This window comes from Selaginella moellendorffii, unplaced genomic scaffold (genome assembly GCF_000143415.4).
Source record: "Selaginella moellendorffii unplaced genomic scaffold, v1.0 SELMOscaffold_30, whole genome shotgun sequence".
NCBI lineage: Eukaryota > Viridiplantae > Streptophyta > Lycopodiopsida > Selaginellales > Selaginellaceae > Selaginella > Selaginella moellendorffii.
The window spans coordinates 1011645-1032367 of record NW_003314291.1 but is presented as its reverse complement, the minus strand read 5'-3'; the positions used below and the strand labels follow the sequence as shown (position 1 = coordinate 1032367).

General features: G+C 47.7%; 7 protein-coding genes across 14 annotated transcripts; 5 read left to right on the top strand and 2 right to left on the bottom strand.

Moving 5' to 3' along the window:
- Position 1: 1 nt before the first annotated feature.
- On the bottom strand, positions 2-2882 carry LOC9648629 (rho GTPase-activating protein 5). Of its 5 annotated transcripts, none has more exons than XM_024681241.1 (7): positions 2579-2882; positions 2285-2424; positions 1312-2003; positions 1119-1239; positions 944-1063; positions 658-888; positions 2-585 (listed from the first exon to the last, which is right to left on the bottom strand). In XM_024681241.1, exons 3-7 carry the CDS (start codon positions 1983-1985, stop codon positions 175-177), a joined length of 1557 nt encoding a protein of 518 aa, XP_024537009.1. In that variant the 5' UTR covers positions 1986-2003; positions 2285-2424; positions 2579-2882; the 3' UTR covers positions 2-174. The 5 variants fall into 5 exon arrangements, with proteins under 5 accessions (XP_024537009.1, XP_024537010.1, XP_002976304.2 ...); XM_024681242.1 differs by having other exon boundaries at positions 2638-2882; XM_002976258.2 differs by having other exon boundaries at positions 2285-2882.
- Positions 2883-3509: 627 nt separating this feature from the next.
- Positions 3510-5695, bottom strand: LOC9648865 (protein translation factor SUI1 homolog 2). Of its 2 annotated transcripts, none has more exons than XM_024681246.1 (9): positions 5566-5695; positions 5420-5494; positions 5099-5364; positions 4866-5048; positions 4522-4623; positions 4306-4463; positions 4179-4226; positions 4030-4083; positions 3510-3937 (listed from the first exon to the last, which is right to left on the bottom strand). In XM_024681246.1, the coding sequence occupies exons 5-9, from the start codon at positions 4556-4558 to the stop codon at positions 3893-3895; spliced, it is 342 nt and encodes a 113-aa protein (XP_024537014.1). In that variant the 5' UTR covers positions 4559-4623; positions 4866-5048; positions 5099-5364; positions 5420-5494; positions 5566-5695; the 3' UTR covers positions 3510-3892. The 2 variants fall into 2 exon arrangements, with proteins under 2 accessions (XP_024537014.1, XP_002976303.1); XM_002976257.2 differs by having other exon boundaries at positions 4306-4466; positions 5566-5644.
- Positions 5696-6121: 426 nt separating this feature from the next.
- Positions 6122-8367, top strand: LOC9648864 (importin subunit alpha-9). The gene is made up of 11 exons (XM_024681245.1): positions 6122-6192; positions 6244-6457; positions 6514-6667; positions 6729-6831; positions 6883-7067; positions 7120-7199; positions 7253-7397; positions 7449-7530; positions 7584-7642; positions 7690-8001; positions 8065-8367. The coding sequence occupies exons 1-11, from the start codon at positions 6147-6149 to the stop codon at positions 8230-8232; spliced, it is 1548 nt and encodes a 515-aa protein (XP_024537013.1). The 5' UTR covers positions 6122-6146; the 3' UTR covers positions 8233-8367.
- Positions 8368-8464: 97 nt separating this feature from the next.
- Positions 8465-10642, top strand: LOC9648628 (protein decapping 5). The gene is made up of 8 exons (XM_024681316.1): positions 8465-8670; positions 8746-8846; positions 8924-9001; positions 9063-9716; positions 9768-9893; positions 9952-10116; positions 10173-10283; positions 10340-10642. The coding sequence occupies exons 1-8, from the start codon at positions 8502-8504 to the stop codon at positions 10448-10450; spliced, it is 1515 nt and encodes a 504-aa protein (XP_024537084.1). The 5' UTR covers positions 8465-8501; the 3' UTR covers positions 10451-10642.
- Positions 10643-12498: 1856 nt separating this feature from the next.
- Positions 12499-13424, top strand: LOC112348552. Of its 2 annotated transcripts, XM_024681318.1 has the most exons (4): positions 12499-12592; positions 12758-12876; positions 12945-13038; positions 13092-13424. In XM_024681318.1, exons 2-4 carry the CDS (start codon positions 12765-12767, stop codon positions 13318-13320), a joined length of 435 nt encoding a protein of 144 aa, XP_024537086.1. In that variant the 5' UTR covers positions 12499-12592; positions 12758-12764; the 3' UTR covers positions 13321-13424. The 2 variants fall into 2 exon arrangements, with proteins under 2 accessions (XP_024537086.1, XP_024537085.1); XM_024681317.1 differs by lacking the exon at positions 12499-12592 and having other exon boundaries at positions 12652-12876.
- A 2658-nt stretch (positions 13425-16082) lies between these two features.
- LOC9648627 (U-box domain-containing protein 28) lies at positions 16083-17279 on the top strand. Its single transcript, XM_002976386.2, has one exon. It carries the CDS (start codon positions 16083-16085, stop codon positions 17277-17279), a length of 1197 nt encoding a protein of 398 aa, XP_002976432.2.
- A 1099-nt stretch (positions 17280-18378) lies between these two features.
- On the top strand, positions 18379-19529 carry LOC9648626 (copper transporter 5.1). 2 transcript variants are annotated; one of them, XR_002993103.1, is made up of 3 exons: positions 18897-19121; positions 19218-19345; positions 19401-19529. XR_002993103.1 is itself a non-coding variant. In XM_002976385.2 (2 exons), exon 1 carries the CDS (start codon positions 18431-18433, stop codon positions 18893-18895), a length of 465 nt encoding a protein of 154 aa, XP_002976431.1. In that variant the 5' UTR covers positions 18379-18430; the 3' UTR covers positions 18896-19345; positions 19401-19527. The 2 variants fall into 2 exon arrangements, 1 of the variants encoding a protein (XP_002976431.1); XM_002976385.2 differs by having other exon boundaries at positions 18379-19345; positions 19401-19527.
- Positions 19530-20723: the final 1194 nt, after the last annotated feature.

The following is a 20723-nucleotide window of genomic DNA, read 5'->3' as shown; positions in this document are numbered from 1 at the left end:
CTTTGCAAAACCAAAATGTAAGTTTTATAAGGAGAAAAAAAGGTACTAAAGTTAGACTCGAGAGAACCGAGCGAGCAGCCAGATTATTTTACAAACGGCTGTTGGCGATCGACTGGCTAGCTATGGTACAACAATCTGTGCAAAGCGATGGTAAGAACGAGCAAAAGTTTGTTCTTACCAGGCTTCGGCCCTCTCGCTTTGCTTGTCTATTCTGTTGAGCAGCCTCGGCGCGGCAGACCGGATTTTCTTTTGCTTCGCGTGGAGCATCATCACCTGTTGCTGCTGCTGATGGTGATTGTGAAGATGGTGGTGACGGTGATTTTGATCCAGCTCCTCTTGCTCCTGCTGCTGTTGTTGGTGTTGCCTGTAGTCATCGTACTCTTCTTCTGCCGAAGTTGCCTTGTCAATCAGTCCACTCCCACAGTGCTGCTGGTCGTCATCTTCGTCCTTGTTACTCGGCAAAGACGGTGCAGGGCCTGGATCGAGCACAGCCTCTTGCCTGTCCCGTAGTGTCCTCACAATCAGCGTCTTTAGAATGTTCATCACTTGTACAGCGTGCATGAGTGCTGTTAGTGGATCCGCCATCTGGGACAGCAAAAGGAAATACATTACAGAAAAGAAAACAAAAACCAAGCACCAAATGAAAGAGGAACGTACCTGAGTCATGTTGGGAGCAAAAACCATTGCGATGTTCCGGGAGTTCATCTTGTTTGACGCCTCCTCCTGGGCGACGTCGGCCATGAGATTCAGCGCCCAGTCTAGAAGAGCTGCTTGCGTCGGAGGCAGCAACTTCACGAGCTCAACACATTGCTCCTCGTTGTGGCACTGCATCACTTGCTCGGGCGTTAAAGTGTCGAGGACCCCCTTAGGAAGCTCACGGAACCATGCCTGAGACAGAGCCTTTATAGTTTCAGACTAACGGAAGTGCGTGCTGTTTTCATACCTTGATGAGACCAGCTAGACAGTGAAGATCAATATCGTGTGGGACGATCCCACGGTTGAGCTGCTCCCGTACGATTTCTTCGTGGCTGTTTTCGGCGTTTATTCTGAAAATTCCTTCCGCCTGGACACCGACAAAGACTCACGTCAAGAGAAGAGGAAAACAAAGAATCACAGACCTTAAGGCCCCCCTGGCTGTAAAGCCTTTCCTGCATGAGCAGCAAAATGGTCGGAACGCTGTTGCCTTTGGAATCATAAGAGCATTGCATCGACTCTGGAGAGACACCAAAAACACTGGCACTGATACACGAGAAAAAAAAAACAAAACAAAACAGCATAAGTAAACAGCTAAAACAAACGCCAGGAACGAACCTTGCACTGGGAACTCTTCGGGGGATCTCGATCTCAAACTCCACCGGCAAGCCGAGAAAGCCATTGAACCTGTCAAATGTGACGTGCGTTACATGCCGGACGTTGGTAGGCCAGCCAATATCCATGGACGCAACCTCCTCCTCGGAAGCCTTGCATGTTAGCAAGGATCTTCTCAGCGTGTCCAGCACCAGAGCCAACATAGAGAGCTCTTCCCTGTTAGCTTCCTCTTCGCCTTCTCCACCTGCGAGCTGCTCGCCGCGGAGCCTCATCTTCTCCCGACGTATCACCAGATCTTCAAACTCCAGCGACAAATGCATGCCGTCAGTGGCCGCTCTTGCTGTGGTGTGAGTAGCGGGAAGATTGACCGGCGAAGAAGAAACTACACCCGAGTCTGACCGGGACCCTTCTTCCGAATCGGTGGTGTTGTGATCCGAAACAAAGAGCGGCGGCGAGAGACCCGAAATGCTGTAAGCATCGGACTCCAAGATATCTGGAGAGAAATGCCGGTGCGTGAGTAAATCCGCCATTGTCATTGGCAAGGAAAGATTGGTAGCCTTCTCTCCTTTTGACTCTTCGTCAGCCTGTTCCTTCTTGAGATTTTGGCGATTTCCCTGCGCTACTAGTACCAGCCTCGCGTTGCTGTTCTTCTTGGTGGGTCTACGATCACTGTGCATCGAAAGAGGCTGCTACTTCTGTGATACAAAACAAGGAGACAAGATTTAGAACAACGAACTATATATCGAAAAGAAAAGCAGCTAAACAACCAACAAGCATGCATGCAAAAAACAGTCTTTTCCAAAAGCTCACAAGCAAAAGAAGCGAATTCTTCCGAGCAAGCTCACACAGGAACCTTCAATCTCTAGCAGAAATCACAGAAAAGACCAAGACCCAGCCTCGGGATCCAAAGACAAGTAAACAACGATAAAAACCATAGATAAGAAACGAAAAAAACTCACGAGGAGGAGACTCTCACCTGGGAGCACCTGGCCAACACCCAAATGCCGCGACCCATGACGAGCAGCAGTAGAAAAGAAGCCCTCTTTTTTATCCTGTGAGAGTGCTCTCCCGCGGACGAAATTTGTGACCATCACCGTTTTTTGGCTTTCTTGTGAGCTGTGAGAGCAGTCACATGTTACACTGCTCGAGCAGAGAAAAAAAAGAGAAAAAAAACCCAAGAATCGTGTGCGCGTGCGAGAGAGAGAGGGAGGGAGTTGCAAGAAAACGCCTCAAATCACAAGATTATCGATCACACGCACCCCACACACACCTGGAAATGCCAATGCCGACACACACCACGCTCTAATCCAGTCAATCGCGCAGCGGTACCTCAGCGGCGGCAGCTTTGTGGAGATCCTTGGCCCTATCTGCTTGGCGCCGCTCGAGATAATCTGCGGAGAGCAGCGCTGCTTCTTGCGATCGGATTCCCGGCAGCCCTAGCCCTGCCAGGATCCTCCCGCGCTGCCGCGGCGACGAGGGAATGATCGGCGGAAGAACACAAGCGCTGGAAACAAAACGCGCAGTGACACCGCGCAAGACCTCGTCCTCCCTCTGCCTACATTGGAGCTCGAGCTAGAGCTAAAGGGTTGCTTAAGCTAAGCTACCAGATTAACTTAACCCTTTCGGTTAAACGTGGGCGGTTCTAGTGGTGTGTTTAACCGGTTTAATGTTTAATCCCACATGATGGGCATGGATGCGCATGCGCACATCCGGGCATTCGCATGCGCATGGATGTCCCATCCTTTTGGCGGATTTTTCAAAAAAATAACCCGGGTAATTCGGTGGCCACAACTGGCCCAACGTGGGCCACCCTGGCCACCAACTGGCCAGGTAGATATAGATCTTATTACCATATGGGTAATAGCATTTCTTGGACAATCATTTTGTTGACAACTTCTTAGATATCATGGTATGATATTCTCTAGATGGGGCATTGTTTGCCACCTTTATCATCTCCACTGAGCCTAAAGTTCTTTACAAGGTTTTGGAATGATTTTTTTTTCGAATCAAAAGATAACGAGCAAAAATTTTTGGAAACCAAAAGCTGGTGGATGGAGGGAGCAAAAAGCAAACCTTTATACCCACGCTTTGATTCAAATTAAAGAGATCTTCTCACACAGAAAGAACACACATCTGCTTTTTCCAATCGTAGAGATTCCCTCGAAACTCCGAAAAGATACGTAGTCGTGTGTACACACATACGAGCGAGAAACAAACATCCATAGTTTAACTTGAGTGAAGCCTCATAACTCTACACACACCTCAAAGCCCTTGCTTGCTCGCTCTGGCTTTGAGAAGAACGCTTAAACATGTCTTGTGCTTCCTTCCCATGGTCTTCCTTGTCTCTGCATCGATTTCTCATCCAAGCACGAAGACGAATCCATTGATCTGCGTAGCCGTCAATAGAGAGCGCGCTTCTTAACTGCGACGAGAAAACATCGCATCGATCTTCGTCGTGCTGTGAAGACTCTTGTCTAGATCTCCTTCAAGCTCTCACCTTATTAAATCCAACCCAAGAAAAAATACTTATCTCTCCTCTATCCTTCCTTGGGGGAGCAAAAATAATCGCACGTCCTCTCTCCTCCTAGAAACCATGTATCTTGATCTGGTCCTTCTTGGCAACGCCAGCCTGAAAAGGAACCACGTCGAGAAACTTATGAGCTCTCAGCAGCACAAAATTTATTACTTTCAGCGATAGGACTGCTACGCTACTAGACAGACCTGTACCAGGAACTGGGAGACATTTTTTCGCTGGTCGCCCTGGAGCTGGATCACCTGCAAAAAAAGGAGAAAAAAAAATCAAAACGTACGACTTCTTCTCAGTGCCAGAATCCGTGCAACAGCAACCACACACAAGCAAAAAAACAAACCTGTCCTAGCTCTGTGTCGTCCACAACTGTCCCGTTACAGCAAAATTCCTGAGACAGTAAAACCAGTTCACTTGAAGGCTCTTAAGTAGATCACTCGAAAAGGAAAGAGGAAAAGAAGGGCTCTCACTCGCTTGAAGTCTTTGAGTATCTTGTTGTAGTTGAACTCTTTCTTGAGGCCCTGGACGGTGGTCAAGCTCTTGCGCCCATTCCTCTGCTGGATGCGAACATGAACGTATTCTTTGGACCCCGCTCCTTGGTCATCAACATTCGCTTCTGCGAACGGGTCTGCTGCATGGAGAATAGTTAGTAAATCGTTTGAGAGCGCTGCAAAAGGCTCACTCACCGAAGGCGCCAGGAATTTGGATATCAAAATCTGACATGAACCTGGGCGTAGATTTCTCCCCTTGGTTTCTCGGCTTTTAATCTGCCTTCTGGAGCAGGAGAGCTGGAAATTGGCAGCATTAACTCCGAGAGATCCAACAGGAAAAAAACAAATGCACCACAGTGCAACAAAAAGTAAAGTACAGAGCAAATGGAAGCCAAGTACTAGCAGCAAGAAGAAAAGAGAAAAATGAATGCCCGCAATCAATCAAGCGCGAATCGCCAAGCGAGAAAATCACCACCACCAAGCGTTTCAAGAAACAAACGCCTCCCAAAACAATTTTGTCCTCTTTTTTGCGCACTCACCTGGATGATCCGCGAGTCCCAAGAGAGTGACAACTGCCTTGCTCTCCCGTTTTTCTTAAGTTTTGCGTGAACAGCAGCCGTCCGTTGGCGGGCATCCGACGGCCCCGATGACGTCTCTTTCAACAAACTGCAACAGATCAGTGCTTGCAGAAGTCATGCGTGAAACGTGAGAGCCGCTTGGGCCTGTGAAGGTGGAAGAAGTTTGTTAAACCAGAGAAGTAGGAATCACCGACCTCGTCCCTCACAGCAGTGCGCCATGAATTTTGATGGTCACTCCCTCCTCCCCGTCTTTAAGGAAAAGAGAGAGGAGAGGTCGCTTTTGGTGCCAGCCTCGTAATATTTGATCGATTGGAACACCTGACTCGATGACCCCGGCTGGCAACTGATGGGTTGTGGCGTCTCCAAGAGCGAAATGGACAAGCTCTCGACCGCTGGTAATTCTTTGGAGGCGCTGGATCTGGCACAGTTGAAGCTACTTATTGCGAAAAACTCCGGGATCCTGACCAAGCAAACGTTAGAGAACGAGAATGCAAGAGAAAGCGTAGTTTCGTTACCTGGTGAGGACGTAGACGATGGTGATGGTAGTGCTTTGCTTAGCAGCAGTGGTGACGAATCTAGCGGCACCAGTGCTGGGAAGAACAAACTCAGAAGTGAGAGAAATGATCATCAAAAGCAAGAGGGTGATAGTATAGCGACTGACCTCATTCCGAAAGCAGCGGAAGCGCTGGAAGTCGTCGTCCAAAACACTGGTAATGCTGTTCACGCTGAAAAGCTTGCAGCAGCTGTGGGAGTTGTTCTTGGTAGAAAAGCTCGAACGGATCCTCCACAACTGGATGAAGAAGAGCGAGCTCAAGTAAGTTTCTCACAAAGTAGCATAATTTCCAAACAGTAAACTATAAGTTCCTCAAGAAATAAAGAAAAAAATCCACAGCGTTACTAGAAATCTGAAGAACAATCCAGCTTACAGATTTCTTCGCAGGAAGCTAGCGGCATTCTCACACAGTCACAAATGCCTCAAGGTGCTGGAACATACCTCTAGAGCAAAAATTTACCAATTTCTTGCTTCGCGCAGGCGATTTGGAATCCATAGCCGACTCCGATCTGGAAGAAGCTTGCATCGACACCGAGATCGCAAAGATCCTTCTGGCGTGCTACCAAGATCTGGACGACTATGATCAAATGCAGGGCAGCGACACGGAGAAAGAAATCGAAGAGCTTGTAAATGGCGCCTAAATGACAAGAACCCTAGAATTCCTCTTAAACCCTAAATAAGCGAGCAAGATGGATGCTGTGAGCCCCGCTCGTCGCGATCGCTTCAAGCCATCGGGTAAGATCTCGATCTCCTCCATTTCCAGTCTCGCCTCATTGTTTCAAGCAGTCGCGAGTGGAGCTGGGCAGAGGCGGCGCAAATTGGCGGTCGCGCTGAGCAAAGAGCGCCGGGATGCTGCCGTGCGAGCCAAGCGAATGCGCAGGAGCCAAGACGAGGAGGATGGGATGGAAATGTACTGCGAGGGCGACGAGGATTCGAGGATCGCCTTGGAGAATGACGTGAAATCGGCAGTGGCGGAGCTAGTCAGCGCTAGCCAAGACATGTAAGTTTCTTAGTTTTTGCTTGGAATGCTTGGGACTAATGCTAGCAGCTGCTTAGCTCCAAGGGAGCTTCTCATCGGAAGCTAGAAGCTCTCAAGAAGGTGAGGCGATTTCTTTCGTGCAGCTCTTTGCCGCCAGTGAGCGTTGCTGTGGAAGCTGGTCTCATCCCAGTGCTTGTGGAGTGCCTGAAATTTGGATCAAGCGAAGAACAGGTAAGTGCTCTACCATTTTCTTCTGTTTTGCTGCTAAGTTTGTTTTTCTTCTTTCTCCAAGCTGCTCGAAGCTGCTTGGTGTTTGACAAACATCGCTGTAGAGGATGTCCAGCAGCAAGAAGATTTGCTAATGCCCGTTCCTCTTCTCATTGCTCATCTTGGAGGTATCTGCGTTTTTTTTTCTTTCGTGTGTATGACGACGTTTTTCTTTCCAGAAAATAGCTCTCTTCTTGTTGCGGAGCAGTGTACATGGGCTTTGGGAAACTTTGCCGGTGACAGCGAGGAGATAAGAAAAATACTTCTTGCTCAAGGATCTCTTCGGCCGCTTGCTCGATTGGCCTTGTCTCAAAAAACGTCTGTCGCACGAACTGCTTGCTGGGCTCTGTCAAATCTCATCAAGGTAGTGTAACGCTTGACTTCGTTCTGATGAGTTTTTCATGCGCTCCTTGCAGGGTCCAAGCACGAAAGGTGCTTCGGATTTGCTTAGCATCGATGGCATTCTGCCAGGTCTCGTTCAACACTTGCATTCAAAGTAAGATGATCATAGTTTTTGGTTTGATACACTTTTGATTGTTTATATTCCAGGGATGAAGATTTGGTTGCGGAGACGGCGTGGGTCCTCGTCTATATCAGTGCTCTCGCTGATACTAAGCAGCTGATTAACGCTACTTTGCTTCGACCTCTCGTCGAGTGGCTGGCAACATCCAACCAGCTAACAGTTCTTACCCCTGTAAGTTAGTTTTTGGTCTTGGTCGCTTGTTTTCTCACTATCTTGTTTTAGGTGCTACGAGTTATTGGGAACATAGTTTGTGGAGACAACAAGATGAGTGATGGCGTGATTGCTGCTGGCTCCACTGTCCCTGGTAACATTATATTTTCTATATCCTAGGAGCTTTTCCCGAGAGATATCTTCCAGGTGGTGTTGTTGGAGCGCTTGTCCGCTGCTTACAGACGAATCATAGAGCGTTGCAGAAGGTAGACTTTTGGTCTTCTTTCATGAACACTCATCACACTCAAAACAGGAAGCTGCGTGGGTGATCTCCAACTTAGCTGCTGGATCCATGCAGCACAAAGAGCACGTCTTCCCTGTAGCCTGTGGTCCGCTGGTGAATCTGCTCGCGACAGCCAGCTTCGACGTGAAGAAGGAGGCCGTCTACGCGCTGGGAAACCTCTGCGTGATGCCGAAAGAAGCAACAGCAGCACAGACAGCGTCACAGCCCATCCACGCTCATCTCTCGGCGCTCGCCCAATCCGGCTGTGTTGCCGAGTTCGTCAATCTGGTGAAGTCGCCCGACCCGGAGGGATCGAAACTCGGCCTCCAGTTCCTGGAACTGGTAAGTGGATCAACCATTTTCTTCCTTCGCTGACACGAAGCTCTTTGTTCTTCCTCCTCACAGGTGATGCGCTGCCTCCAAAACGGCACAAAGCTCGTGGAAGCTTGCGATGGAATGCTGGCGATTGAGATGCTCCACTTCCACGAGAACGATGAGCTGAGAAACATGGCGAATCACCTCCTCGACACTTACTTCGGTAGCGAGCTTGAAGAAGAAGAAGAACACGCCTAGAGCTCGAAGAAAAAGAACTCGAGCGAGCTCCAAGAAGAGGAAGAACTCGCGTAGAGTTCCTGTACAAGTGGTAGAAACGCTATTGATAGTTTTCTCTGTGTAATCGCCGAAACAGTAGAGAAGAGAATCATCGTCGAGCGCGAAGAAGAGTTCTAAGTTGTAAGGTCTCCCATAGTTTTTTTTTTTTTTTGCCTTGAAATTTTTACCGCATTGAGAGGTAGCATTTAAGCTGTTAAGCAACACTAGGGTTCTTCGTCTTTGTGAGCGGGATGGGGGACGCTAGCGCCGTGGCGCCCGGGGGCGACAGCAGCAAAGGTAGTGCCAACTTCGATTCCTACATTGGAAGCCTCATCAGCCTCACATCCAAGAGCGACATCCGCTACGAGGGCGTGCTCTACACCATCGACGCCGAGAACTGCAACATCGCGCTCCAAAACGGTAGGCTATGGCGATGTTTCGCTAGGGTTGGAGCTCGGGAGCTCACGAATCCGTGCGCTCTTGCTTTGTTTCCAGTTCGTTCGTATGGAACCGAAGGGAGGAAGAAGGAAGGGCCGCAGATTCCTCCCAGGGATAGCGTCTATGACTACATTATTTTTCGTGGGTCGGACATCAAGGTATGGATTTCTTCCGTGGTTTCATTGTTTCCTCTCTGAATTGTTTCTATCTTTTTTTGTGCCTCTTTCCTTTCCAGGATTTACAGGTGAAATCTTCTCCGCAAGCTCATGCGGTCCATTCGCAGCCTTACAACGATCCGGCGATCATTGCTCAGGTGAGGCTTTCATGCTGTGATGATACGAGGTACTAAGCTGTCAAGTTTTGTTTTCTTTCAGTCTCAGCAGCCCCAGAAAGCGCAACGAATGTCTCAACCCATTATGGCTCCACCGATAGGAATGCCACAGCCTCCAAGCGGAGGTGTTCCACCACCTCAAGTTCCAGCGGGGTTCTCGCACGCTCCAGCAATTCCCCATCCTGCAGTGGGAATGCCACCACCGCGTGACTCACAGGCGCTGCTACCACCGGGTTTTCTCAGCTCGTCATATCCGCCAGCAGTCGGCTTGGGTGCATGGGGTCCTCGTCCACCTCCGCCCGTCGGAAACGCACTCTACTGGCCGGGATACTATCCACCACCTAGCGGAAACGCAATGCAGCCACCGTATTTGCCATCGCAGCCGCTCTTACCTCCTGACCAGCGGCCACCGCCTCAAGTTAGTCAGCCGAGCTCGACACATCCAACAGGTCCGCCGGAGACGGAGAAGCCCCGCGAGACTACTTCCTCGGTTGGAATGACGGCGATATTGACACCGATCGCCAAGCTCCCACGGCTGCCGTCTGTTTCTCAGGCACCATTGGATTCCTCTCAAGAGCTGAAGAAGAACACTCCCACTCCACTCGAGCAACCGCCAGTGGAAGGGGTGGAGCCATCGAAGTTACAACCTGCCGAAAACTCTCTGCAAGAGTCATCATCTCATTCCAAGGAGCAGCAGGTGCGAGTAGAGTTTTGTCAAAGTCTTGGCATACTTACGTGGTTTTGGCAGGCTAACAACGGGCCTAGGCCAGAGAACTTGAGGCACGAGGGTCCGAGGCACGATGGTCAAAGGCACGAGTACAACGGAAGGTATAACTGGCGAGGAAATGGAAGGCGCGGCGGAAGGGGTCGTGGGGTATGTTTACTCGAGCTTTTCTTCTTTCTTGTGGTATTTATTTTGATATCATGGACAGCCTTCTCAACGTACGAACTTTACGGAGGACTTTGATTTCATGGCGATGAATGAAAAGTTCAACAAGGACGAGGTTTGGGGTGAGCTTGGAGGAAAGGTTGAACCAAGGAACGGAGAGGACGAGCCTGTGAGCGAGAACTGGCAGAAACCGGAGGACGGGAAAAAGGTACGAATGACGCTTTCACATTATGGATCACATTTCTGATAAAGCTTTGCATTCAGCCGGTATATGTCAAGGATGACTTTTTCGATTCTCTCTCCTGTGACACTCTGGATCGTGAGGGTGGTACCGAGCGCCCCAGGTTTTCAGAGCAACGTAAGATCAACACTGAGGTTAGTCGAGTGTCAGTGCTTGGTTTGGGTTCTCACTCGGTTTCTTTGATTGATAGACTTTCGGGGACGCTTTTTTGAGGTCTCGTGGTCGGGGAGGCTACAGAGGTGGCTACCGAGGTGGACAGTTTCGACGAGGTGGTCGACCACATCAACCGGCTGCTGTATGAAGGCTAATAAAAGCTTGATAACGGGTTTGGATCTGCTGGTAATGTACACTATGCTGTTGTGTAACTACCTAGACTCCCGTGCTTTCTTAACGCTAAGCTATAGGAGGTCGTGTTTTCGTGCAATTTTGTGGTTTTAGCTCGGTGCTAACTACAAGTTTCTTAACTGCAAACTAAAACTTCTGGTTTCTCTTCTTTTTTTCGGGGGATTTGAGCTTTGACTGTGATGGATTTGTGCGTTATGAATGCATGTGAAGCATGTGATCTTGGACTTCTTATTCTGCTCTGCAGTGTTTTATTCAAACAGGTTCTTAAGTTTTCAAAGTCTGCGGCTTTCTTTTACGAAAGAGATCCGGCCAGCGATGGTTGCTGCCGGGATTGGAGACAAAAACTGGTGATTAAAGTCCCATGTTGGTGCTGTTTGAATGGAGAACGGTCAGTGTTTTACACTGATTACCACCTATGCTTTGGTCTGACTTGTGTTTTTTTCAGGTTTACGATAGGAATCAAAAAAAGAACCAAGACATTGGGAAATGTACATGAACAATCTCTGCTAACAGTAAGCTCTCTATGATTAAAAAAACTTCAATCTCCTCCTTACAAAATTTTTCCTGGTGCAGCAGCTGTTCCTCTTTTTCTAGGGGTCCCTCGAGAAACCTGCTGGATGTTCCCGCGGTACTACTGATCACCATCATCGGACGATCATTTACGAAGACAGACAAACCGAGGACGTGACTCGATATCATACTCGCTGCCTTTATATGCATGGAGATATATCCCGGTTCTAGCTGCTTAAGGTGCACTATCCTGGGCCGTGGTGGACTGTAGACCGATATCGTTTCCTCCTCTGCTGGGACCAGAAGGTGGAGTGGTGAGAACTCGGGGAAGCATATTGTGGATCATTCTCTGCTCGGAAAGCAATGCTGGATCGGCCTCTTTCTTTGCGGGAACTGTGAAGAATTGAGACTGGACCTTAGACGGAACATGGGAAAGAGCAGAGGCAGAGGGAGAAGCCGCTGGAATTCCTGCTACTCCATACCTGGCACACAAAGCATTCTCGGCGAGAAGTCCCAGCAGGATGAAATTCAACACGACGATCGTCATCTTCTTTCTGTCGGTAGCTGCTTCCATGGTGGTGATGCGATCATATGCCGGGCAGCAAGAATATCTTCAGAGTAGCCTCGACACGCAACGAGAAAGAATGAAGCTGGGACTAGCGAGAAGTGGTGGCGCCGGTGGCAAATAATTGCATGAAAGCTTGGAAGCTGGACAAGACGGAAGAGGGAACCTTTACTTCGGTGAACAAGCACGCACTCGCGGAGAAGAGCTCTCAATCAATCAAAGAAGGAAAGCGTAGCTAGCTGCGAGTACTTCCGAGACAGACAGAGGCTCTCTCTCGCTGGCTGGAAGATGAGGTGGGATTGCGAGTGAGCGAAGGAAAGCAACAAGCAAAGAGAAAAGAAAGCTGTGATGGAGATGGGGGGAGATGTGTGGATTTCTATCAACACAAGTCGCGGCCTCACAGGTTTCCCTTTCGCTTGCTCGACTCAGACGCGACCAAATTAAGCTGTTCAGCCGAAAGAGAGGGAAAACGGAGTGTAAAGTATGGTGCGAGAAGTAGGTGAGTTATCCTTTTACTCGAAAGCTTATTTGTCTAACGAGGAGAGTTTGGACACAGGGCCATCGGACACGGGATTTTGTAAGAAAGGAGCTCCTCCCCGGCCCACTTCACAAGGGATAGTATCTGTGCGTCCAGCAAAAGCGAGGGGATCCTACTGTAGAGCTTCGTTCAATCTCACAAAAAAGTGCATTTTTGTGAAGCTTCGTTCAGAGGTATATGACCCTTCCACTCGTCTTGGTTCTTCATCTCTTTTTTCTTTTCTTTTTTTTCAGATTTAATTTTCTTAGAGCCGAGCCGAGCCGACTTTTGCTACTTATTCTATTATGACTGCTAGGATTCAACAGTGGACGACGACAGTCGGTGTTTTATGTTCCATCACATCACGGAAACTGGTAAGTCTTTCGTTTCTAGGCTGCTTAGTATTGCCTGGTAATGAGTTGATTCACTGTTTTTAGTTGAGATCGATCGCTGCGCGTGGGACATCACCGACTGGTGCGGTACGGGAACCGGCATTGTCCAAACGGGTACCGCTTCCTCTTCTTTTTTCCTTTTTTTTTCACTTGCTTTTAGACTTTTGATCTCCTCCCTTTTCGTTTTCTCTTTTCTATGGTTTTTCGCCTTGCTTTACTGCCGGTCTGTTGGTCGTTTCGTTTGTGTTTTAACGCCAGCCTTCCGTCATGTTGCTGTAGCATTTCGATGTTTTTTCCAACACAACCTTTTGAAGTGTTCAACTCCAACACGGTCACAGATGGCATTGGAGTGTCTCCTCGCGTTATATGCTTTGCGTGCGAAGCTCTTCCAAGTGGATGTAAGTTCTTATCTCTAGGAAAAAAATGCTAGATTACATACCTTGTGATGACTCACTCTGGAGTGCAGCGCCGGGACAGATCCAGCCAGCACGTACACTTATTCTATACACCACAGACTTAAATGGCAGGCACACTGGATTGCTGCTGCCAGTCACGACCAGGTCGGGAAGCTTTGCTTGGACTAATGTGCTTCTTAAAATCATTATGGTACCAGGCTCTCAGCGTCCATGTCCCAGGCCCCGAGACGAGACAAAATCTTCTCGTTAGAAAGAAAGAAGAACAGCGGCGGATCATGCATCGCTTGTGCTCGATGCGAGACTTCATTGGGCTGTCGAGAGAAGATCAAAAGCACGAAGGGGTGGATCCTATCCGGGCGAGAGTTTCGCGATCCCGACGCAATTATAAACTTGGGAGACATCCAACCAAGGGGTTTGCGAGCATAACAATGCTAGAAAAGATGGCCTTGTCGCTCATCTACCAGGCATATTACAGTTAATACGCCACTATGGGCTTAATCAAATATATCTCACAGTAAAAAGGACAACTATAGCTTTGTTGTGTTTATAATTTATAAGTATATGCTTTAGTACAATAATAATTGCTATTAACATTTAAAAATATGGAAAGAATGGCTTTTTTTTGTGAGAGTTTGTGAGAGACTGGAGATCGTCACTGGCATGGCCCTGGACGCTTAACTTTGAATCGCGCCGAGAGACTGTTGTGGCATCTAGAAGGACCCGATGGAGGAACTGGTATTCTCTTTGGGAGCGTGTGTTGCTCCAGATGCAAAGATGGGCTTGAGACTCTTGATGATCCTTGTGACAACTCTCCAACACCAGCACCAGCGATTAAAAGCCTCGATGCCCCGCAACAATCCAGGAAAACCATCGCCGCCAGGATCACGAAAACACCTGCAGCTCTTCTACAAGCCATGTACATGATCCTCGGCCTGGAAATCAAAAGCACGGGGTGGAAGCATGGATTTATACGATTCAAGCTGCGGCCCGAACTTTCCAAGCCTGATGATGGCGGTGAATCTCTCGCTAGCCAGCCAGAAACTTCGCTGGGAGGAAACAGGCAGCCCATGTGTTATATAGAGATGCGAACCACGGGCTGGAATCTCCGCGCAGTGCTTTGTGGATAATCGAAAACTCTATTGTGTGGAGATCAGGCCGCTTGATCTTGATAGTCGCGTGGAGATCTTCGAAATCCATCGACACACACTTACGTTCTCGGCTGGTTGACTTTTACGAGTTCTCTAGCGTTTCTACTCGGCCACGTCGGTGACACGTGGTCTTTGACCATTGACAATCCGGTCTCATGATTGACGCAATATTCTCAGAGCCGCCATTTTTTGACAAATCGGAGGGTCACTCACTCATTCTTTTGTTTAGATTTTTCTTGGTGATGTTTGATTGATTTGATGTTGGGTTACAACTAAGCAGAAATTGCCGCCGGTTTGTCGATTCCAAATCTTGTGTCAAAACATGTTGGCTCCAAAGCGCTTTGGATCGTTTTCTATACAAGTTTTCATGAGAACAAAACTTTCTTATAGACAAGAAAACAAGTGTGAGTGTCTGTGTCTAGCCTTTTCTCTACACTGGCCTCCAAATCGCCGAAAAGAATGGACTATCTAACAATGTTGATCTAAGCTCCCCACCCAAAAAAAAGAAAGGAAAAATGAGTGGAATCCACTGGTGTTAGTTCCTGCAATTTGCCATGGTGGAAGCCCGGGCCGTGGAAATCGCGTTGTGGCATTTGGACGGCCCCGACGGTGGAGTCACCTTCTTTGGCATCCTGTTGAGCGAGAGGCTAAACACTCTTCCATTGGACGAATGCAAGACATGGCTGCTGCTAGGAGATTTGTGAATCCATTCCACCGCTGCTGCTGGATGATCACCAGCCTGGTCTTTTCCATGATCGTTGCTCTCCTGCTGCTTCTCTGCGACAACCAATCTTGCCGAAACAGCCACTTGGATGAAGCCCGAGCAGTATAAACCCATCACAAGGATCAAAGCCAGGACTCTGGTGCTCCTCATCGCCTCTGCCGACCGCGGGAGAATTTTACAAGGAACTCTGTGTGATATCTCCAGATCCAAGTCTTCCTGATCCACAACCGCGATCGCCCTGGGATCTCTACAGAGAACTCCAAAAACTTGGTAAGAAAGAAAACGCTGCATCGACCGCGTCTTTATAAAAAGAAAGACCGTGTAAAGTTGGTTTGACAATGAACAAAAAACGGAAGGAAGAAGAGCGAAAAAGAAAACCTCCAAATCTACCAGCCAACCAGCCATAGCCCAAAGTCGCACCGAGCACGCCAAGAAAAACGCGCGGTCTTCCTGGGACTATTTCGCGGTGCACGACCATACCATTATTTCTCTCTTTTTTTTCTCTTTGGGCACTACCTCTAGTCAACCCCTGACAATGTATGTGTGGAAGAACCGGGGAAATGCTGCGAGCGTGTTTTGCGAGGGGGCGACATAGTTACAGTAGTAGGAACACGCGTGGTCGGTCGATTCCAGCGTATATAGCTTCACACATACTACTGCTATATACTTTTGCTATACTATAGTTTTTTCCTGCACTACACTGTCCAGTTTGACCAGAATACAAAGCCCATTTCACACTTGATACACACGCTCTGACCGGTCAATCTGAGAAACAACCAGTTTCGGAGGTGAAAACGAAAGTGCACGCAGGGATTGAGTGCAGAAAATGAAGGCGAAAACTGAGCAAGTTCTTCTGCACTTTAACAAGGAATGGCTGCTGTGGAATGAGTTTCCAGTGCCTCCTAAAGATTTGAAACTGGCTCATCAGAAAAGGATGTTTTTTGTTTTTCTCTGTTTTTGTTTTATATTTTAGCATTTTTACTCTCTGTTTTTTCTTGAAAAATGAGATGGCTCAACTTTCAAAGCCAAGCCTTGACAATTCTGTTTGGGGCCATATGCCTAAAAGCAGGTTGGTAAAGCAGCAATATTGGAAAATACTAGGTATACCAAAGGCTACTCCTTTCACTCCATAGCCACTTCTTTTCATTGCTCTCATGGAATCTTTTAAACTAGAGCTCCGAATCCTCTCTTGTCAATCAACAGATAATCCTTGCTGCTTTTGATCTAGAAGAAAAGTTGTTGCTATCCTCAGGGTATGAAGGCTTTTTCTCCTCCCAAAGTTGCATCTTTTTGCATATCTGATTGATCGATCATCCATGAGACTACCTGTGAAGAATGCGGAGATCCCCCCATACTTTCGCTGCCCAATCTCGTTCGAGCTCATGGAGGATCCCGTGATCCTGAGCTCCGGGATCACGTATGAGCGCTCCAGCATCCAAAAGTGGCTGCTGGATGGCAACAGGGCTTGTCCAGTCACGCGCCAAGCTCTCGGTTCATGCGAGCTCATCCCAAACTCCACTCTCAAGCAGCTCATCAAATCGTGGAGCAGTAGCAGCAACGAGGAGGCGATCATCAGCTTGGAAGAGGTACTTTGCAGAGAAATCGATACGAGTAGCGTAGCCATAGCCGAGCTCCTGGACTCGAGCTTCTTGCTTGCATTGAGCAAGCTCCCCAGCGGTGATTCCATCTGGGAGAGAGTGGGCGATCACGACGAGTTCCTGGAAGCTCTGTTCGCGACCGTCTTAGCGGAGAGGGCCATCCAGGAGGAAGATCAAGCGGCAGCCCTCTCGATTTTACACACGCTCTGTAAGCTCGACGCAAAATTCACAAGAAGGGCATTTGCTGCGTGCTTCGATTCTCTAAAGAGATTTGCCAGACTACTCACCAGCAGCAGCAAAACGGTGAGAACAAACGCCGCCAGCCTCTTGGAAACTCTTCTATCATCACTCTCGGCTCACGACCATCGCCAAATGCGAGATATCGACGGCCTCGATGCGCTCATCCAAGGGCTGGTGTGGCTCCTCGCCAAGAACACCACCGGTGATCAAGCATCGCCGCTTCTCAAGTCCCTGCTGGTCCTCCTCGCCACTCAGCCGACCAAGCTCAAGCTCCGGGCGATCGAATGCGGATCTCCAAAGCTCCTGATCGATCTCCTCCTCGAGCAGCAGCCCACGGCGGTGATCAAGCAGCAAAGTCTGGAGCTCCTCAGGACGCTGTGTTGCTGCGCCGAGGGGAGAGAAGCTCTGGCGGTGGATCACGCGAGAGCGGTGCCAGCAATCCTGGGCTGCGTGCTCAAGATCTCCACACAAGCCACCGAGCATGGCACTTTCATCGCCTGGGCGCTAATCGTGTGCCACCACTCGGTGGGTTCTCACGCAGTGGAGGATTCCTTCCTCGAGGCTGGTGGCCTGTCCACGATGGTGATGGTTCTTCAGTGTGATTGCTCCATGTCCACCAAGCACAGAGCTGGGGGGCTGCTCAAGCACTTCTCCTGGCTCTGGAAGACTCCATAAACTTAGAACGATCTTAGATCTTCTCTTCTTTGTGTAAATTCAAAGATCATGGTTTTAAGCAAGTTCTTGCCAACTTTGCGTTCTTTCCTTTGGGTCTGAGGCGATTTGTCTTGTTTCGATCGGACCATGTTCCTTAAAGCTGCTGTAGCTCAGCTTTTGTCCATTCTTCTAGTGGAGGAATCACGTCAGCCACTAGACGAGATCTTGTCAACTTCATCTCAAGTTATCTCGAGAGGCCGAGATTGAGATAGAGATGCATCGATGTTTAGTGTTTGTGAGGGGACAAGAACCTGCCAATGCTGGAAAAGAGTTTGGTGGTATGTATCGATCATGTCTTGGCCAGAGGGACTTTGATTGCGATTCATCTCACATGTCGTGCTTGCTGGTACCACAAAATCACACAGAACACTCCGAGAACAAATGTTATGTTAAAGATATCCAACTTTGTTCATATATGTGTTGTTTTCATCTAGAAACTATAGTTTTCATAGCGAAGATAGCAAGCATCAGAGCCACTTTTCAGGCATAGTCTCGCTCCAACTGCGTGAGGAGCAACTTGTGTGAAGTAGTTCTTGCAAGTGGCGAGACAATCCTCACAATTTCCCTCGAAACATGTAGCGTAGCCATAGACGGTGTCTGGATCGTCCCCAACTTGGGCCTGCCGGGGAGATTCCTGAGATGGAGATAGCAGGGATTCATAAGCCGATGCCAAGTTCTTCTCGAATGGACTATCTTCGGAGCTCTCTCCGGTGTTGTAGTAAATCACATTCTCTTCGGTTTCACTGGGACAAGAACTAATCCCAGCATCAGCAGCGATCTCTCCATCACCATCATCCTGAGGCCAAGCATTTGCCACAAGAAAAAGCACGAGAAAACCAAGCTGGAATGTTGCTCCCATTGCGAAACACTTGAAGATCATCCATATCGCATGGGTTCTTATACGACGGAAAAAGTTGACGGAGTCAAGAAAATCCCGAAAGCGAGAGTCTGCAAAATGGCCATGATGAAAGATGCCCACTTCTTGCATGAAAGAACACGGAACTTGGGAATTTTTAAAGAATAAGAATTCTTCCTTGTTCCCTCTTGCGTGTTGTTGTAAAGAAGACTCGAGCTTGCGATCAGTGCTCTAGGTCAAGCCCAAGCTCGACAAGATGATGCACATGACCTTCTACTGGAGCAAAAATGCCACGATTCTCTTCGATGGCTGGATCACAAAGACATGGCTGGGCTACATTCTCTCCCTCGCGGCGCTCTTCCTGGCGGCCCTCTTCAACGAGTATGTCGTCTCCCGCAGGATCTTGCTCATCCAGGCGTCGAAATCGCCAGGTGGGTTGCGCAAGCCCCTGATGGGCGATTGCACGGAGCCTCCCCCGAGCTCCATCGATGGATGGTTGCACCGGGCGGTGGAATCCATCCTGTTTGTGGTGAATTCGGCCCTTGGGTTGCTGCTCATGCTCGCCGCCATGTCCTTCAATGGGGGCGTGTTTGTGAGCATCGTGGTGGGATTGGGCGTGGGCTACTTTGTGTTCCGTTCTGGGGATCGAATTGGCAGTGGCGCCGCTGGTCGAGAGGCCAAGATCCGGGAGGAGGCATGCGATACTTCGTGTTGTACTTGAATGCTATTCGTACGCGAATATCCTTTGTACTAAATAAGAACATACTTTTAGATTTAGGGTTAGAGGGAAGTTCAAATTACATTTTTCCAGTTCGAGAACTTTGCTGCTCACTTGTTTGCTTGCAGGTTAACGTTGTTGCACTGTATTTGCAATCGAAAGGAGAGCTCTGGATGACACTGGTTAGATTCACTGTCACAAGAGTCGCGATGAGGAGATATTCAAACAGGTACCTTCACTCGTGATTTCATGATCTACCGTTTGAATATCACTCCAGATGGCGATGAAATAAACCCCGTAAGCTCACTTATTCGAGATCTTTCAGATTTATGAGTTCTAGGATGGTGTCCTGGAAATATGCACGACGGAGGAAACGCATTCTTATGGCATCAAGTTCGTGTGCTTTCCATGATTGGCTGTGGCGCTGCAACTCGATTATTTCCAATGACGCAAGTAAGTTTAGTAATTTTGTAGATATTTGATGGCACGGCATCCATTTTTTCTCCAGAATTGTGTCAAGGTTTTGTCCTGCGCTCGGCTTTGGACAGTTGGTGTACCATTATCCTGTTCCTTGGGCCGTAAAAGCCTAAGGTTGATCCTAATGGCAACATAAGAGAATAAATTTGGATTATAAATAGCCGCGCGGAATCTGCATGACTCGGTGTAAAGCAGCGTTTAAGACGGCATTTGCGAGAAACTTCCATTGAACATTTGCAAATGGATTGCCATAGACACCTCTCTTGCCTGAGATCGTGAAAAATCCTGCTGATTCTATCGTTTGCTTGGTCTTTGTATAGGCCAGGTTCTACCTAACTAAAGACCATTAAAAATTTGTGTTACACTTTTATATATGAAATCGACGGTTGTGATTTTGCTACTATAAAGAGATTTTTAGGGAGAGAATGACAATATTTAGCTCTAATTAGTCATCACTTCTTAGCATTACTTTATATAATTCAGAAAGCTTAAAAGTTTTATAATTTTTTTAAAAATGAACATTTTGTAATAGCTATAGAAGGGTTTGAGGAGATTATAGCTTGCTAATGTCTATTCTCATTGTATACTTTACAATATAAAAAGAAAATTGGGCCTTTATTGAGATCTATACAAAATGATAAAATTGTAACACACAATTTTATAAGCTAAAACTTTATTCAAAAAAAGTTTTCTGATTAAAAACAATGTATGATACTATAAGTTTATTTTGTTTTATATGAAAACTTATAAAAAAAACTCTAAGTTTAGGACTTTTATATACATTCATTTGTGTCCCAGAAACAATCTCCCTTCAAAACATTTCCCTTCTTTTATATCTTTTGGAACAATTTGGCAAAAAAGACAAGTCTGTTAGTGGAGGAACCATATAAGTAAAGTGTTGTGGATGGTATTAATTAAAACATCCACATCTATTTTGGTAGCTGAGGTGTTATCCCCCATAAGGAGAAGTATGACTTCAAGTCCCAAAAATTGAATATGAGCCAATTGGTAGCTTAAGTGTCATCCTTCAAAGAGTGATACCCTAGTAAATAGTGTCTCGTACAATATCCAACCCCATTATCCCTATTATACATTTGGAGGCAGCTTTTGCTACCTAAAACCCTTGGATCTACATTAATCTCAAGCTATAAAGGTTTTCCATATTCGTCATATATGTGATAACCAGCCTAGATGTGAACACATTAGCTTCCTAATTGCCACCCTTTATGGGCAACTCTGATCCAATGGTTTAGGGTTTTTAAGATTTAGGTTTAGGACCTTCTCCTCAAGGTTGAAAGTCCAAAAGGAAAGAAAGGAAGCAACAACCACCTAAAGAGGAGAAAGGGGAAGAAAA